This window comes from Scyliorhinus torazame, chromosome 21, assembly GCF_047496885.1.
Source record: "Scyliorhinus torazame isolate Kashiwa2021f chromosome 21, sScyTor2.1, whole genome shotgun sequence".
Classification (NCBI taxonomy): Eukaryota; Metazoa; Chordata; class Chondrichthyes; order Carcharhiniformes; family Scyliorhinidae; genus Scyliorhinus; species Scyliorhinus torazame.
In genome coordinates, this window is record NC_092727.1 from 70,433,614 (window position 1) to 70,451,870 (window position 18,257).

General features: G+C 50.5%; 1 protein-coding gene across 1 annotated transcript in view; it reads left to right on the forward strand.

Annotated features, from left to right (window-relative positions):
• The window catches only part of gfap (glial fibrillary acidic protein), a 73,919-nt gene extending 56,261 nt beyond the window's left edge, over positions 1–17,658 (forward strand). Inside the window, exons 6-10 of the mRNA XM_072486928.1 lie at positions 1,807–1,932; positions 4,070–4,290; positions 5,601–5,644; positions 13,557–13,642; positions 17,451–17,658. Coding sequence (XP_072343029.1) covers positions 1,807–1,932; positions 4,070–4,290; positions 5,601–5,644; positions 13,557–13,642; positions 17,451–17,492 — 519 coding nt within the window. The 3' untranslated portion in view covers positions 17,493–17,658. The remainder of the gene's footprint in view (positions 1–1,806; positions 1,933–4,069; positions 4,291–5,600; positions 5,645–13,556; positions 13,643–17,450) is intronic.
• The last annotated feature ends 599 nt before the right edge of the window (positions 17,659–18,257 follow it).

Genomic DNA, 18,257 nt, shown 5'->3' on the forward strand with positions numbered 1-18,257 from the left:
TGGGAGGAATGGCTGAAGCGGAGGTGAGCGCGAGACGACAACAGCAGCGAAATCCATCTGGGAGAAGCAAGTAACAACACCAACACCAGACCCATTCGAGTATTGCCCTCTGCAATTGTTTCTCCGGCACCCAAATGTATATCTACCTCCCCGTCTCCACGCACCCCCCCGCCCCCCCCAACAAACAGATGCCTACTTATGTGTTGTAAATAATTTTGCCAATTGTACAGAATTGCTGCTGTTGAGCTCATGCATAATACCTTACCAGTTACTTAATTGTATTTTTTATTATTACTTTTTTTTTTGGTATGTTTGTATCAGCCCTTCTCTTCTATATATATATATATCTTATTCTGTGTACATAACGATAAATATACTTTGTTCAAAAACCCAATAGAAAACATTTATAAAAGACCCTCAGTCAATTGGCTCCACAGCCTTCTGTAGCAACGGGTTCCATAGATTCCCTACCCTCTGGCTGAAAAAATTCCCCCTCATCTCAGTTTTAAAGGATCATCCCTTCAGTCTGAGACTGTGCCTTCAGGTTCTAGTCAAATAGCAAATAGCAAGATTCCAGAAATAACAATGAGATCGATAGCCAGAGAATGTCTTTTCGGGATAGATATTGATCAGGACACCAAGGAGAGCGACCCTGCTCTTCTTTGAAACAGTGCCGTGAGAACTTTTACATCCACCTGTGAGGACAGATGGGGCCTCAGCTTAGCATCTCATCCAAAAGATAGCACCTCTGACAATTTGGCACTACCTCAATACTGCACCAGAATGTCCGCCAAGATTATGTCTGCCAGTTCCTAGTGTGAAACACAAACCCATAAGCTTCAAACTCAAAGGCCATGCATGCTAGCATAGTTGGAGCACAATCCACCAACTTGTCTCCCATTTCTTCTTCTTTGCTGGACCACCGCCAGGTAAATGTTTAAGTCTTGTTTTGAGGGTGACCGTTTTCTATAGGCTGTGGGGTAGAAGGTGGCTTGATCCAGTGTATTTCCACAGATCTCCAGATTGTGACCATTAACCTATTCCTATAAATAGAGGGGAGGGTCTCACAGCCTTTTGAGTACTTCAGTTATGAAAATGTGCATCATAGATCCACTATTACTGTCTGTCTCTAAATCTACTCCACCTGTCAAACAGGATGAATTTAAAAACATTGGGGAGCCAGGTGATTATTTAATGGTGATCCCTTTGATCCCCAAAGGAACCTTGAGGAAAATTTTGAATCAAACAAAATTAAACTAAAGGTTCAATTAGTTAATGATGTGTCCGACAGTGTTGGTCCATACTAGAAGATGTGTTCACAAGTGTTGGTGTGTGCTAGATGGTGTGTTTGGGAGTGTTGGTGTGTGCTAGATGGTGTGTTTGGGAGTGTTGGTGTGTGCTAGATGGTGTGTTTGGGAGTTTTGGTGTGTGCTAGATGGTGTGCTTGGGAGTTTTGGTGTGTGCTAGATGGTGTGTTTGGGAGTGTTGGTGTGTGCTAGATGGTGTGTTTGGGAGTGTTGGTGTGTGCTAGATGGTGTGTTTGGGAGTGTTGGTGTGTGCTAGATGGTGTGTTTGGGAGTTTTGGTGTGTGCTAGATGGTGTGTTTGGGAGTTTTGGTGTGTGCTAGATGGTGTGTTTAGGAGTGTTGGTGTGTGCTAGATGGTGTGTTTGGGAGTGTTGGTGTCAAATAGATGATACATTGCCATCTGATTGTTCCGACAATCATTCACTGAACTCAGCTGGATCTGCATTTACCACCCTGTGTTGCTTATTATTGACCTTTTAATGTTGATTCTTTGTGCACAGTTCTTAGATCTCACCGACGCTGCCTCTCGGCAGGCTGAAGCCCTGCGTCAGGCCAAACAGGAGGTGAATGATTATCGAAGGCAGATGCAGTCCCTCACATGTGACCTGGAGGGGCTGAAAGGGACGGTGAGTTTTTGCTACAAGGTCACAGCAAATAGAAACAGCAGGGCAGGGAAAACCTCACTGAAATAAATCAGAGAATTCAGAGAATGTCCAAAAGAATAGTCAGGGTGTGTTTTTGGTTAAAAGAGGAATGAATATTCTGCACTCCATGGAGAGATCAATATTATAGCTGGGGAAGGAAACAGGATGGGCGGTATTCTCTGAGCCTGGGGCCGGGTCGGAGAATCCCCGCGACCGGTGCAAATTGCGCCACAACTCCGGCACGCGATTCCCCATTAGCACCAGCCCGGCCGATTCTCAGCCCGGGGCGGGCCAAGCGGCCGTCGTAAAGAACCCAAGTCTCGCCGGCACCGTCCACACCTGCTCTCAGCCAGCGGGAACTCGGCGTGGAAGTGTCGGGGGCGGCCTGTGGGGGGGGGGGTCCGACCCCAGAAGGGGGGGCCTCCAATGTGGCCTGGCCCGCGATCGGGGCCCACCGATTGGCAGGCTGAACTCTCTGGCTGGGGGCCTCCTTTCATCCACGCCGGCCCCTGTAGCCCTGCGCCATGTTGCATCGGGGCTGGCGCGTTGAAGGGAGCCATTGCGCATGCGCGCATTGGCGCCGGTGCCACTGCACATGTGCGATCCACGGGTGATTCCCACGGTGCCCAGTTCATGCTGGGATCAGCAGCTGGAGAGGCGTGAACCACGACAGTGCCCGTGCTGGTCCTCTGTCGGGGCCAGAATTGCTGATCCTGAGGCCGTGTTGACGCCGGTGAGAAACGTGACGGCGTTTCTGACAGTGTCAACACTCAGCCTCAGGATCACAGAATCCCGTCCATTTTATTTTCAGTCCCCACATCGGTTCATATAGAGCACAGAAGAGTTGCAGTGTAAAGTTTCAACTGCCTTGGGACAGTGTAGAGAGAGATTTATTTTGTATCGAACCCCGTGCTTCACCTGTCCTGGGAGCGTTTGATGGGGACAGTGCAGAGAGAGATTTACTCTGTATCTAACCCTGTGTTGTAACGTCCAGCTTGAGATTAAGGTGAAATATCGATGAAATGGGAAATAATTTAAATGAAACAGATAACATTTCTGGATAATAATTCTGATCCAGCCCTAATGTCCTGTTTGGAATGTGTTTGCAATGCTCTGATATAAGATAATGACACAGGGGGTGGGATTCTCCGTCCCGCCACACGAGGTGCAATGCACCCCCGGGATTCTCAGTCTCTAAAACCGTCCAATGGGGTTTCCCATTGTGGTCAGCCCCACCCCATCGGGATATCCCCGGGCTGTCGGCGCAACGGAGAATCCCGACAGCGGAGAATCCAGCCCAATGTCTTTTTAAGAATCACTTATTGTCACAAGTAGGCTTCAATGAAGTTACTGTGAAAAGTCCCTAGTCACCACATTCTGGTGCCTGTTCGGGGAGGCCGATACGGAAATTGAACCCGTGCTGCTGGCATTGTTCTGCATTACAAGCCAGCTGTTTATCCCACTGTTTATCACCAGCCCCTATTTATCACCAGCCACCAAAAATTGCAAAATGTGATTTTGTTGCAGTTGTATTGATGGGGGGGAGTGAAGAGATCCACAGGTGACCCTTCGCAGAGTGCTGGCACCTGCCACTGGGCACAGGCTGGGTTGTGGCATCAGGAAAGGGGAGATACTAGCTGATGTGTTATCAGCCTAAGGATTACGGGTTCCAAACCTGCCCCTAATAGCTTAATTAGGAAAACTGTGTGGACCACAGAGCCTCAGATTTGGTCACCAGTGCATGCTGTTTAAATGATTTCAACCAGGAGTATAAAGGTCTTCGAGCTTCTCGATTAGCGATGGATGATCACCAAGGTTCATACTCCTAGAAAATGCATAGGTGGGACCAGGATTAAGCCCACATGTGATGCCAGCACTCAATTGATTCAATTCAACAGATGGGGAGTAGTCTCTTGGGTGAGCATCTGAGACGCTGTGTTCTGGTACACACCAGAACCTTCTGGAGAGAGAGGGAGAGTGGTGGGGTTTAAAATCGGTAAAATCTGTTTATCAAAAAAGACAACCCAAATATTGTGACCTGTGTTTCGATGAGCATGTAGATGCGATCCCAGGTGTGATAGTCATCACTGCAGAAGTTCACATCTCTGTTCTCTAACAGAACGAGTCACTGGAGCGTCAGTTGCGCGAGATGGAGGAACGCTTGAATTTTGAAACCAATAACTGCCAGGACACCGTTAGCCAATTGGAGAGTGACATCCAAAACCTGAAGGAGGAGATGGCCCGTCATGTGCGGGCTTATCAGGACTTGCTCAATGTCAAATTGGCTCTGGACATTGAGATCGCCACCTACAGGAAACTGCTGGAGGGAGAGGAGAGCAGGTAATTGTTGTGTTTGTTATCATGATATAAAGGCACCAATCATTCACTGGGTATTGGACAATCATGTTGTGGGTTCATTTATTAATTCTAAGCACATGTGAACAGAGATACATGGATAGAAAGCTTGAAGACGTCAGAGCTGCAGAGCTGTGTGTGTGTATTTTGCTCCAGACCAAAGTAAAACTGAGACTGGATCGGATGACACACTCCCATTCTAATGGTGTAATGTTGCTATCCCTTAATGGCATTTACAACATCTTCCTTTCTTTTTAAAGCTACTTTCATCCCCTTCCAAAGAAGTATAACTATTTATAATACCTGGTCATGTTTAGTTACCATTACGTAAATGTAAGAACTGATGAATCGATGAGTTTCTAAAGTGTAGAAGTAAGCTGCTGGTGCGTCCAGATTTTATAATGGTGACCTTGTCTGGAGGTTTCTTTAATTTCTCACGGCGCTCTGTGAGATTGGCATTCTTGACTCTTGTTCCTGGTTTATTTGGGATTTTGTCCTCTATGCAATAGGACTGCACGGTAATTGAGGAGCTGGAATGGATCTGATTTGTCCTCGGTTGCACCTTACCATCGAGCCTTTGTGTGTAACGACTTAATAGGACCTGGGTTCTGAACAAATCTTTCTCACCTTGGCTGGTTGCCATGCACTTTCTGTGGGATCCCTTGTTGTCTACAGCAGGATCAATTTCAGTGTTTTGCAGATGGTGCCTAGCAGTGACTTACTGGTACCAACCATGTGATTGTTGCCACATCCGACTGTCGATCCATTCACAGTGAAATCTAAATGGCCAAAACTATCCTTTAGCAAAGTCAAAACCATTCTCCTTTGACAGATGTCCTTCCCTAGAGGACATTAGTAAACCAATTGGGTTTTTACAACAATGAACAGCTTCAAAGTCATCTTACTAATGCCATATTTCTATATCCAGATGTTATGGCACTGAATTCTCACACCATTGGGTTGTGAGTTCTCTGTGCATTCGTCCAGTGACATAACCTATGCACTATCATATGCTTACCCTGACTCTATGGGACTCAGAGAACTCCTCTACCATCCTCACTCCGAGATAGGTACTTCCCACTCTCCAGCTCTGGAATTTCTGAGATCCACTTCAAGGTTTTTTGTCACCAACCCCACCCAAAGCAACCACCCAACCCTCCTGCCCCTTAGTGAGTCAGTGCCCTCTCACTACCCATGGTCAATTGCTACGGGACATCAGCCTGTGTCGAATGAGCTCTGTGGTGGTAGAAAGAGATGCTCCAACAGTTTGATAATGGGTGTCTTTTTATTTACAGAATTTCGATGCCTGTCCAGAACTTCTCATCTCTACAAATCCGAGGTAAGCGTGAACAACAACAAATTGCATTTATATAGCACTTTTAACATCGTAAAACATCTCAACATGCTTCACAGACTAAATCTGACACCAAGCTACAGAACGGAAATCAAAACAGGTGACCAAAAGTTTGGTCAAAGAGGTGGGGCTGGCATCTCTGTTCCTCAGGCGAACGGATAATCCGCGGGATGTTCACAACAGGAAAATCAGCGGAAACCCCTCACCAATTCTAGTACCGGTGAGGGGCGAGCACCAGTACCTCGTGAAACTCCTGTGAATCGCGTCGAAAACAGCCGTAGAATGACCGGGTCCTGGGCCACACGAGCGCAGGGCTGACAACCTGCACCAGACGCGTCGTAAAGCATTGCGCCAGCCGTGCCCGAACCCTAACCCACTAACCTCAACCCCACAGCCCACCCCCCACCAGTCCCCCCAGCCCTAGCAGAAGCCCCCCTGGCCAGCGGCATCGATCCTGATTGGGTGTGGCGGTGCTGGACACTGTCCGCAGCCGGCACGTGGGCTTTCCGACCACTGGGACCACACGTGGCCCGCACCGTCGGGAACTCGGCCCATCAGGGGCGGAGCATCGTGGGTGGGGCGGTCGATGATGCGCCAACAGCGTTGTAATGGCGCGTGGTACGCGTCACGATGACACCAGTTTGGAGGGGGCGGAGCATGGTGAACCGGTGCCACCCCGATTCCGCCATCGGAATCCATTCTGCGCCCGATCGCCGATCACGATTTCGCTGTCGGGCTACAGAGAATCCATCCTGTAGATTTTAAGGAGCATCTTAAAAGGAGGAAAGTGAGGGAGTGAGTCGGAGAGGTTGAGGGAGGAAATTCCAGAGTTTTTGAGCCCAGGTAGCTGAAGCTATTGCCGCCAGTAGTTTGTTTCCAAAAGAATAAACAATAAATTCAAGTATAACTTAAACATTCAACTTCATCAGTTACATACGTAAACTCTTGTATTTATTTAACAATAGCTAACTGGAAATAGTTCATTTTGTAACATAATCACTTAATTGGTGGACATTTGTGCAGGTCAGGTGAAATGGCCATGCTAAATTGCCCTTCAGTGTCCAAAAGGTTTAGTTGGGGTTCTGGGGATAGGGAGGGGGCATGGGCCCAAGTCAGGATCTATTTCAGAGGGTCAGTACAGACTCACTGATGGAGCACCCGCAGGAAACCCACACAGACACGGGGAGAACGGCAGCACGGTAGCACAAGTGGATAGCACTGTGGCTTCACAGTGCCGGGGTCCCAGGTTCGATTTCCCGCTGGGTCACTGTCTGTGTGGAGTCTGCACGTTCTCCCCGTGTCTGCGCGGGTTCCCTTCGGGTGCTCCGGTTTCCTCCCACAGTCCAAAGACGTGCAGGTTAGGTGAATTGGCCATGATAAATTGCCTTTAGTGACCAAAAAGATTAGGGGGGGTTATTGGATATCAGGGATAGGGTGGAAGTTAGGGCTTCAGTGGGTCGGTGCAGACTCGATAGGCCGAATGGCAGACTTCTGCGCTGTATGTTCTATGTTCCGCACAGACAGTGACCCAGCGGGGAATCGAACATGGGACCCTGGGAACTCAATGCAAGTTTGTGGGTCCCCCACACCCTCCATGCATGGGAAACGTCAGCCCCCTACACACATGGGGTTGAGGAATATCCCCCCCTTTTCAGATCTTCACATGCCCCCTTTCACGCTCCCCTCTTCCAGGACCCCCACCCTTCAACCTTCCAGAGGCTCTTTCATACCCACCCTGCAACCTGCTTTCATGGGCAAGACCCCCCCCAGGCCCTGACCCTTGGCAGTGCCACCATGGCACCTGGGAAACCTGGTGCTCGCACCCTGGGAGTGCTACTACTGGCTTTGTGGTGCCACCCGGGAACCTTGGCAGTGCCAGGGTAGCAGTGCCAATGTGCCTGTATTCCAAGAGGAGGGCCAGGGGGTCACCAATGGTCACTGCCACACGTGGCTGCTTGCTGTGTTTGAAAGAGAGTATAAAAGTATATTTAGGGTTACCTGCTTCTGCGTTGGTTACATTATCTCGCTCTTTTGCTGTGGTACACCCACTTGGTACCCTCCTGCCAGTATTGGTGGCAGTGGTTGATTTTGCTGATGAGGGGCAAACACAAGCTTTATGCTGTTTACTGGAAGCTGGACATTCTGCCTGACGTGAGTAATCACCACCCGCCACAGGAGAAACATTCTTTGGACAAATTGCAACTCTATTTTTTGAGAGTTGTTGTTGCTTGTTTCGTGTCATGTGAGTGTTAAAATAGTGTTCACTGGAGTGTGATAGTTACTGTTGGCAGCTTCAACTTCAGTAACTCTGGACTCTGAAAGCGATAGTGATCTTGTTAATCCAACGGTTCTGACAGTTTTCTGTCTTTCTCAAGTGCTTCTCGGTCCTGTTGACTGGAGACAATCTTTGATTATTTCTGTTTTGATTTCCAGTTTGACATGCTCAACATCACCAAAGTCACATTTCCTCAATCATGTGCTTTATTGGTCAATAATTTCATTTGGAGGCGACACGGGGACTCACTGGTTAGCACTGCTACCCACAGCGCTAGGGAGCCGGGTTCAATTCCAGAATTGGGTGACTGTATGGAGTTTGCCCTTTTTCCCCGTGTCTGCGTGGGTTTCCTCCGGTGCTGCGGTTTCCTCCCACAGTCCAAAGACGTGAAGGCTAGGTGAGGTTACGGGGAGAGTGTGGAGGAGTGGGTCTAGGTAGGGTGCTCGTTCAGAGGGTCGGTGCAGACTCGCTGGGCCAAATGGCCTCCGTCTGCACTGTAGGGATCCTTCCTGTTTAGTACATTGGACGACATTTGTTTTGTACATTGTATTTCCTTGGATGTGAAGTCGGTCATTAACTCCCTTTTGGCTGTGATATGGAGATGCCGACGTTGGATTGGGGTGAGCACAGTAAGAAGTTTTACAACACCAGGTGTGTTTCGAATCACTAGCTTTCGGAGCGCTGCTCCTTCCTCAGGTGAATGAAGAGGTGGGTTCCAGAAACAGCCTTTTGGCTGAGTCACAGGCATTTTGCTCAGCCCTGCCTCAAAAATATCTTCAAATTCTTAATCCCCAGAGTGGAAAAGTCAGCCCTTTTTTCCTTTTGTTAGATGTTCAAAACCTTGATCAAAAAGGCAGAGTTTAAGAAATGACTTAGGGGAGGAAAGAGCATTGGAAATATATTGTGAGGGAATTCCAGAGCTTGGGGCTTACAGGACGCTGAAGGCACAGCCACCTATGTGATTAAAACTAGGAATGCTCAATTGGCCAATGTGCAATGATCTATGGAGTCATGGGGTTTACACATTCAGGGTGGAGTGTGGCCGTGAAATGGTTTGAAAATAAAGGTACGAATTCTAAAACCAAGGCAACTGACCGGGAACAGGGAACATGGCTGAGCGGGAGCTGCTACAAGTTAGGGCTCAGGTAGCAGAGCTTCTGATGATCTTCAGCTTGCAGAGATTAGGACATGGGAGAGTAGCCAGGAGCGGTTTGGAATAGTTACGTCCCGAGGTAACACATGAACAGCAGCAGTTAAACTGAGACAAATTTGGGGTCAGACGATGTTACAATGGTGAAAATAGTTGGTCTAAGTAATTGTGTCGATGTGTGGAAGACTTTAGTGCAAGAAGCTCATGGACTTGATTGGAGGGATTCAAATATGGAGTTCTGAGAAAAAGGGGCACAGATTTGGAGAGGAAGGGAGGGTTGGAGAAGATACAGTGATTCACAACAACAGAGAAGTCATGGGGTTTTTGAGAATTGCAGTTATAATGGCAGGAAAAGGAGGTGGAAAGAAGCTGAGGAGATGTGTGGCTAAAAGGCCATTCGGGGTAAAAGCCCTAAATGTTAGAGCTCCCTCGCACCCCCACCCCAGATAACAGGCTGGCGAGCATAAAATTTGGTAGGATGGCCCCACCACTTGCCTAATATTTTGCTAGTGCTGGGGGGTGTCAAGCACCTCCTCCTCCCCCCTCCGGTACAATCTTAGACGGTTCAGCCCTGTGGGCTAGTGGAAGGGTGGGATACAGCTGATTTTACAGTCTTGATCTTTATAGCAGCAAGTCCATGAGATTCTTGCACTTAATGTTGGAGATGATGGTGGAGAAAATGTCCTAAAAGATACCTAGTGATAGAGAAGATATAAGACTCTTAAACAGGAGACCTCACTATCCTCTAAGGTCAATAATAAGTATAAATTCCACAAAACAACTATGGACACAATCTCCACTTTATGCAGAGATCCTTCAAGGACCCACTCACCAATGTACTCACAGCACCAGCTGCTCTGTAAGACCCACGTGCAGGACCTTGGGCGAGATTCTCCGACCTCCCCGCCGGGTCGGAGAATCGCCGGGGGCTGGCGTGAATCCCGCCCCTGTCGGTTGCCGAATTCTCCAAAACCGGATATTCGGCGGGGGTGGGAATCGCGCCGTGCCGGTTGCCGGCCCCCCCCCCCGCGATTCTCCGGCCCGAATGGGCCGAAGTCCCGCCGCTAAAATGCCTGTCCCGCCGGCGTAGATTAAACCACCTACCTTAACGGCGGGACAAGGCAGCGCAGGGGGCTCCTGGGTCCTGGGGGGGGGCTTGGGGCGATCTGGCCCCGGGGGGTGCCCCCACGGTGGCCTGGCCCGCGATCGGGGCCCACCGATCCGCGGGCGGGCCTGTGCCGTGGGGGCACTCTTTCCCTTCCGCCTTCGCCACGGTCTCCACCATGGCGGAGGCGGAAGAGACTCCCTCCACTGCGCATGCGCGGGAATGCCGTCAGCGGCCGCTGACGCTCCCAAGCATGCGCCGCCCGGAGATGTCATTTCCGTGCCAGCTGGCGGGGCACCAAAGGCCTTTTCCGCCAGCTGGCGGGGCGGAAATTCGTCTGACGCGGGCCTAGCCCCTTAAGGTTGGGGCTCGGCCCCCAAAGATGCGGAGCATTCCGCACCTTTGGGGCAGCGCGATGCCCGACTGATTTGCGTGTTTTGGGTGCCAGTCGGCGGACATCGTGCCATTTCCGGAGAATTCCGCCCCACATTCCCAACTGGTCAGTCCACTGAGTGAATTCCTCCACACAACTTCCAGTGAAGAACCAAATCACACTTGCTGCTGCAGTGGTGATGTCCTGGAGAGCTGAGGTTTTAGTGGGCAGCACGGTAGCACAAGTGGATAGCACTGTGGCTTCACAGTGCCAGGGTCCCAGGTTCAATTCCCCGCTGGGTCACTGTGCGAAGTCTGTACGTTCTAGCCCGTGTCTGCGTGGGTTTCGTCCGGATGCTCCGGTTTCCTCCCACAGTCCAAAGGCATGCGGGTTAGGTGGATTGGCCATGTTAAATTGCCCTTAGTGTCCAAAAAGGTGAGGAGGAGTTATTGGGTTGCGGGGATAGGGTGGAAGTGAGGGCTTAAGTGGGTCGGTGCAGGCTCGATGGGCTGAATGGCCTCCTTCTGCAGTGTATGTTCTATGTTTATATCCCTTTCTGGTCCTGGCCACAGGAAAGATAATACCTCGAACCGGGTCACCCGATTGGGTTTCAGTGCCAGACCACCTGAACGTAGTCATGCTGCAGTTGTATAGAACCTTGGTAAGCCGCACTTGGAATATTGCGCACAATTCTGGTCGCCACACTACCAGAAGGATGTGGAGGCTTTGGAGAGGGTACAGAGGAGGTTTACTAGGATGTTTCCTGGTCTGGAGGGTGTTAGCTATGCGGAGAGGCTGAATAGACTCGGACTGTTTTCATTAGAACGACGGAGATTGAGGGGCAACCTGATAAAGGTCTACAAGATTATGGATAGAGTGGATGGGCAGGCACTCTTTCCCAGGGTGGAGGGGTCAGTCACCAGGCAACATTGGTTTAAGGTCCGTGAGGCACAGTTTAGAGGAGATATGTGAGGCAGGTTTTTTACACAGAGGGTGATGAGTGCCTGGAACACGTTACCAGGGGAGGTTGTGGAAGCAGATACATTAATGGCGTTCAAAAGGCATCTCGACAAATACATGGATAGAATGTGTATAGAGGGTTACGGTACAAGGAAGTGCTGAGGGTTTTATCCAAGGGTGGTATCATGACCGGCACAGGCTTGAAGGGCCGAAGGGCCTGTTCCTGTGCTGTATTGTTCTTTGTTCTTTATTTCCTGTTCTCCGTAGGGGGGTGGCTCAAGGTGCATACCACCAATGGATCTAAGGCAGGCACAGAGCCATTCGCACAGATCCTAAGAGGCCATTGCTTCTGTGAGCTGTTGTAGATTTACCAGATTTTGTCAGAGTGTCAAGCTCTGACTGAAAGCCGGTGTGTCTCTCCAGCTGCACAGCCGGCTTTCCACTCCACATTCTCTGACACTCTGTGGACAGAGTCTGGTGGCCCGACAGTGTCGGCAAGGCCGGCTCCAAAGAGATCGATGCGCCATCTTTAAAGGGTGTCCCGATCAGCGTTTAAAGTAAACTTTCCCCCCACCACCCTGATGGACACGGAGGACCTCCCCACCCCAATAAGCATGAGGGTGAACCCCTCCCTACTACAGAAGTATTAGGGCTCTCCTCCCCCTCTCCACCCCCCCACCACACAACATAGAACATAGAACATTACAGCGCAGTACAGGCCCTTCGGCCCTCGATGTTGCGCCGACCTGTGAAACCACTCTAAAGCCCATCTACACTGTTCCCTTTTCGTCCACATGTCTATCCAATGACCATTTGAATGCCCTTAGTGTTGGCGAGTCCACTACTGTTGCAGGTAGGGAATGATACACAAGTATCGGAGCAGTCCCCCCCCCCCCCCACCCCAGGAATTACCAAAGGTGAGATGAACTCAGTGCAGAGGCAGAGAAGAAAGCAAAGAAGATCTCTCAGTGTGAAACGTGGAGAAATATTTGTGAGAATATCTTGTGAGAGCAAGGGGCTGGATTCTCCAAATATGGGGCTATGTCCCCACGCCAGCGTAAAAATGCTGCCGTTTTACCCCAGACTGCCCTGAAAAAAATATAGAGCAATTCACTTACCTGCAGGGGGCTTACCCGGGGAGCTTCACGCAGTTTTGCTGCAGATACAGGCCCCCGCATTTCCGGTTCCGAGTCCGTGCATGCGCACGGCAACAGCCTCCAGCGGCCGTGCCGAGAGCCATGGCGGACACGGACCGCGGACTAGCACTCAGAAAGAAGATCTCCCCGACCGGCCCCGCGCCGCTGCATCCGACCCCCCCGATCGCTGCCCCGATAACTGACTGGCCAGACGTGGTTAGAACCACGCCGTCGGGAACCCGGCCAGTCGGGACCGGAATATCACCGGGAGGGCCTCTGGCAATGGCTCCCCAGCTGCGCGTCGTGATTCGTGGGCGAGCGATTCACCGGGGACCGGAAAATCGTGGGAGCGGAAAGGGGCTGGGCCTGATTCTCGCATAAAAGTCGATTCTCCGCCCCCGCGCCAAACATGATTTCGCCGAAGGGGCTGTGGTGAATCCATCCCAAGGAGTTTAAATCAGAAGCATGAATGTGTGGACAAGACAAGATGCTCCAGGGAGGAGAATTTCCCAGAGGGGTAGGAAGACTGGGTTAGATTTGATTTAGCGATGAGCTACATCACCACTAGGGGTTGCTTGATTGGAATAAATTGGAAAAAGGTCAGGTGGGGTTACTGGGTTGCGGGGATAGGACGGAGGTGTGGGCTTGGGTAGGGTGTTCTTTCCAAAGGCCGGTGCAGACTCAATGGGCTCGATGGCCTCATTCTGCACTGAAAATTCTATGATTTACCCCTCATCACCTGCCAGCCCCACCCCCACCAAACTCTCTCCTCCTAATCCCTGCTCACAGTGACAATTCCTTCTCCCTACCCCTCAGGAGAAGGTTCCTGCCTCTGTTTCTTGTCTCGATCTGGCGTAATGTCTCGTTATTCAATGACTGGTGCTTACTGTTTCCATAGAGACAAGCCTGGAATCTAAAGGCTCCACGGACATTCAAGCGAGAAGGAATATTCTAATCAAAACAGTGGAGACGAGGGATGGACAGGTGGGTATTCAAAGGGTATAACCATTCTGTTAGGGGGTGATGGAATCTATACATTTCTGCCAGGTACTACTGGCACTGGTTGGTAATCCAGCAATTAGCTCTTCACCTATGCCCAGGGCTGGCCCCAATATTGGTCAGAACCTTGTTTGGACCTGTTACTGCCAGTCGCCAATCTCAATAGTGTACAATCTGAGGTCTGACACTGCCTGGTATGAGCTCTGACACTGGCACACGCTTCTTCGTGTGTTGACCTGAGATGAACCCAGAAAACCAGGCACTACCAACCTTCCAAACTTCCTATTAAGTCCAGAAACAACCTCGTTAACAACAAAATATTCCATAAAGTAAAATCGAGGCTAAAATACATGAATTTCTATAACTCCTTTCACAAATAAAGGACACCCCAATACTCTCTGTTCAGCCAATTCGGTATTTTTGTAGCCACTGTTTTAATGCAAGAAATACTACAGCCAATTTGTACACAGCAAGATCCCACAAACAAACATGTGAAATAGACTACTTAATCTGTTTTAGAGATGTTGGTTAAGGGAATCATATTTGTTGGGAGACCCAGGGAAACTCCCTGCCTCTTCTTCCGACAGTGTTGTGGAATCCACCTGAGAGGACAGAAAGGGTCTTGGGTTAGTGTCTCACCTGAACATCAATGGTCAGAATCACCCAATAGCAGTTAGGTTTTCGGCAGTGGGAGGTGTCTCCGTGTTAGTGCGACAAGTGGCCACGTGCAACCACGTGGTCGGCAGCTGGTTAGGCACTCGTGAGCGAGGAGCCAGGCCAACCATGTGGCAATGACGGACAAGAAGACAATACTCTCGCTGTTACCTCATGGGGTCAAAGGTCCAGGCACCAGGTTTAAAGGGCACCAAACAGGCATTCACCAAGCCAGAAGCTGTGAGCGAGGAGGTTTTTGGGAACTGCTGCCACCCCTGCGTCTCCTGCCACCTGGATCCCTGGAGCTGCTGCCATCCCATACTAAAGTGGCAAATGTCCGAATGCAGACAAAGAGTGGCACCACACTTCAATGATGCCCCCCCCCCCCCCTCAGGTTCTCCTCCAATGGTGTCCAGGAACAGCGGGAGGTCCTATGTCCCAGTATGGCAGCAGGAAACTCTTCTTTCCCTCCCTCCTGTCTGAGCATCCTGGAGGTTCACTGCAGAGAATTCTTCATGGTGATGCAGCCTCGCCCACAGAGAATCTTATAGTGACCCTGGAACTGGAAGTCATCGCCTTCCACCCTCACTGCATCATTTTTCCCCTCCCTTGGGCATTGAAAGGGAATGACATTCCTTTCTGCCTGTTTGGCAGTGATGGAACCTGTCCATATACTGCCTGGCACTGCTGGCACTGGTTGTTAATCTGACCTGCAGGTCTCCACCTCTGCTCAGTGCTGGCCTGATATTGATCAAAACTAGTTAATTCTTAATGGCAGCGGCATGGTGGCACAGTGGCTGCCTCACAGCGCCAGGGACCCGGTATCAATTCCAATCTTGGGTAACTGTGTAGAGCTTGCACATTCTCCCTGTGTCTGCGTGGGTTTCCTCCGGATGCTCTGGTTTCCTCCCACAGTCCAAAGATGCAGGTATGTGGATTCGCCATGCTAAGTTGCCTCCAAGAGTCGAAAGATGTGCATGTAATTGGGAGTGCATCTAGGTTGGGTGCTCTTTCAGAGGGTCGGTGCAGACTCGATGGGATGAGTGGCCGCCTGCGCTGTAGGGATTCTATGACCTGTTGCTGCCAGTTACTAATAGTGTACAGTGTAAGCCCGAATTGCCTGGCATGACCTGTCCCATCACTCTTGACCAGTTATAATTGACCTTTGATTTTCCCCGGCACTCTGAAACTATCCATCATTACCTGTGGCCTGAACATCCATCATCCTCGACCCTCCCTCTATTATCCTTGACCTTCCCTCTGTCACTTATCACTCTCAGGATTTCAACATTGACCTTCTCTTTATCGTCCACTTCCTCCCTCTGCCTCCCCCCGCCCCTGACAAAGCTTCATCGGGCTGCTACCTCCCCCTCCCGCTCTTAGTCAGACTTTCCCAGCCGCCACCCAAACTCAGTCATCAATGCCCCATCACCTGTGGATTAACAAAGTTCTGTATAGTGGAAAGGGCAGCTCTGACTCACTCCAAATCCACTAGGAACCTCACCTGCTGCACATCACGCAATGGCATAGAAACATAGACAATAGGAGCAGAGGCCATTCGGCCCTTTGCGCCTGCTCCACCATTCAATATGATCATGGCTGATCAATCAACTCAATAGCCTAATATTCAGACAGTTGTGAATCTGAAGACAGGTATTTCTTGTTCCCTGATAACTTAATTCTGGCGAGGTTGCTGTTGAATGAGTATGCATGACAGGCAAATGTTTAAAAAGAGGTTCCTAATGCTGTTGGGTAAGCTTGCTCGGCCATCAATACACTGCCAACCTGATTCCATAGCTTCATCCCACGGAAGAGGGGTTGGCCACTGGCCTTCCATACAATTCCGGCTTCTGGGGGCTTCACAAAATTCTACCCATGCCTCCAACTGTCCAACGCTCCCTCATTATGTCTACAGTCACCACAACTGGACCAAGATAGTGATTACCCTCGTCCCCGGCCATGTCAGTGGGACCCAAATCTTGCAGAGAAAATTAGGGGGCGCTCTGATATGAATGTCCACTGGCGTGGGGGGGGGGGAGCTGCCAAAACTGTGAGAGCGATGAGGGAGTGTGGGGGCGGGGGCGGGGGGGGGGGGGGGGGGGGGCGCGGGGTGAGGGGGGGTTGTTGAGGGGTTCTCAGGGCTGTGAGAGTGATGGGGATGTGTGGGGACGAGGCAGGGCAGGGGGGTGGGGAGTTGTTGGGGGTGGGTTTGGGGCTTGCCAGTGGCTTTGAGAGCATTGGAGGATGTGGGGACGGGGCGGGTGCCAGGGGTGGGGTGGTGTCAGAGGTTATGAGAGCGGTGTGGGTTGTGGAGACTGGGGTGGGTGGGTTCCAGGGGCTGTGAGACCAATGGGGGGGATCGGGGGGTTGGGGGTTTCCAGGGACTGCGAGAGTGATGAGGGGTGTGGGGCATTGCCAGGGTCTTTGGGAGCGATGGGGAATGTGGGGACGGGGAGGGAGGGGGGGAGGAATGGGGGGGCGGTGATATGGGGGCGGAGGCAGCTGCCAGGGGCTGTGAGAGTGATGGGGAATGTGGGGACGGCGGGGGATATGAGTGGGTGCCAGAAGCCTGAGAGCGATGGGGGGTGTAGGGACGGTGGAGGGAGGGGGGGGGGAGAGATGGGGGCGGGTGCCAGAGGCTGTGAAAGCGGTGGGGGATGTGGGGACGGGAAAAGGTGCCAGGCACTGTGAGAGTGATGGGGGTGAGGGGACAGGAGGCGAGTGAGGGTTGTCGGGGCTATGAACAGACACAAACAGATGGAGAGCAGGTACTGCCTATGTGAAACATTGAAGTGACTGAATTGCAGGAAAAACAGCTTTCTGGCAGTTTCAACCTGGGACACAGGATACCCAGGCCTCAAATACAGGACAATCGCAAAAGGCAAGGGGCAGTTGGTCACCATGGCAGGACTCCCTCTGTGGCGTGGCTGAGATTAGGGAACTCCACAGTGGTGAATCAGGGTAGAAGGTCATGTCTGTTCTGTCCATTGCCATGGGTTTATCCTTTATGATGAAGATACAGTTTTCTTGAGAAAAATAAAACTTGAGATTAAATTAGAATACAAACACCCAGAGGAAGTTTTAATGAGATCCGCTCCAAACATAGCTTCCCATGACTTTTTTTTCCATCTATCCACAGGTAATCAACGAGTCCAGTGCGGAACGCAAGGAACTGCCCTGAGGGAGTAGTTGTGGCCTAGCGGGGCGCGCAACAGCTTAGTGTGGAGACGTCCGACACATCGGTCACCAGCTAGTGGATCTAGTGTAGCCATTTATAGAATAGGTCAGGGGAGGTAGTGAATGGAATCCTGGGATTGTGTGGTACATCAACACAGTGAAAATGGACACAGCTTCACTGAGAATAAACAGATTTAACAAGCTCCAGCTTCAAAGTGATTTGTGCTCTATTTGCAACTATACTGGAGTTGACTTAACTTGGGGTGCTTTGCTTTGATCTCTTGTACTGTAACAGTCAGGTTTTTGATAGTATCTTCTCATCCTTGGTAACTGTAAGCAATTCTGTTTTCACAAAGTGTTTGCTACTGGCATTTCTTTTGAATTTTGATTTCAAAGTGAGAAAGGACACTTGGATCCTCAGAACCAATACTCCTCAGTAACTGAGGCAGTGTTCCTCCGACACCCTGTACACGGAGAGTGAGGAGACACTCCCCATTATCCTTTCTGATAATCGTAGAGGTGTGCTGTTTGATTTTGATCCATTCTATCAAGTTATGATGTTTAAATGGTAGGATTAACCATTTAAGCTCCCCTCACCATTCAGTGTCATTTAGGCCTACCTCCCCGAACAACAGGAAGGATAGAAGAAGCGTGATTTTAACAACTGTGTCTCCTACTCAGACTGATTGATGTCTGAATACGACTGCACCTACTTTAACTAAACAATGGGAAAATTACTTTCCTGACGCTGCGTGGCTGACACCAGTAA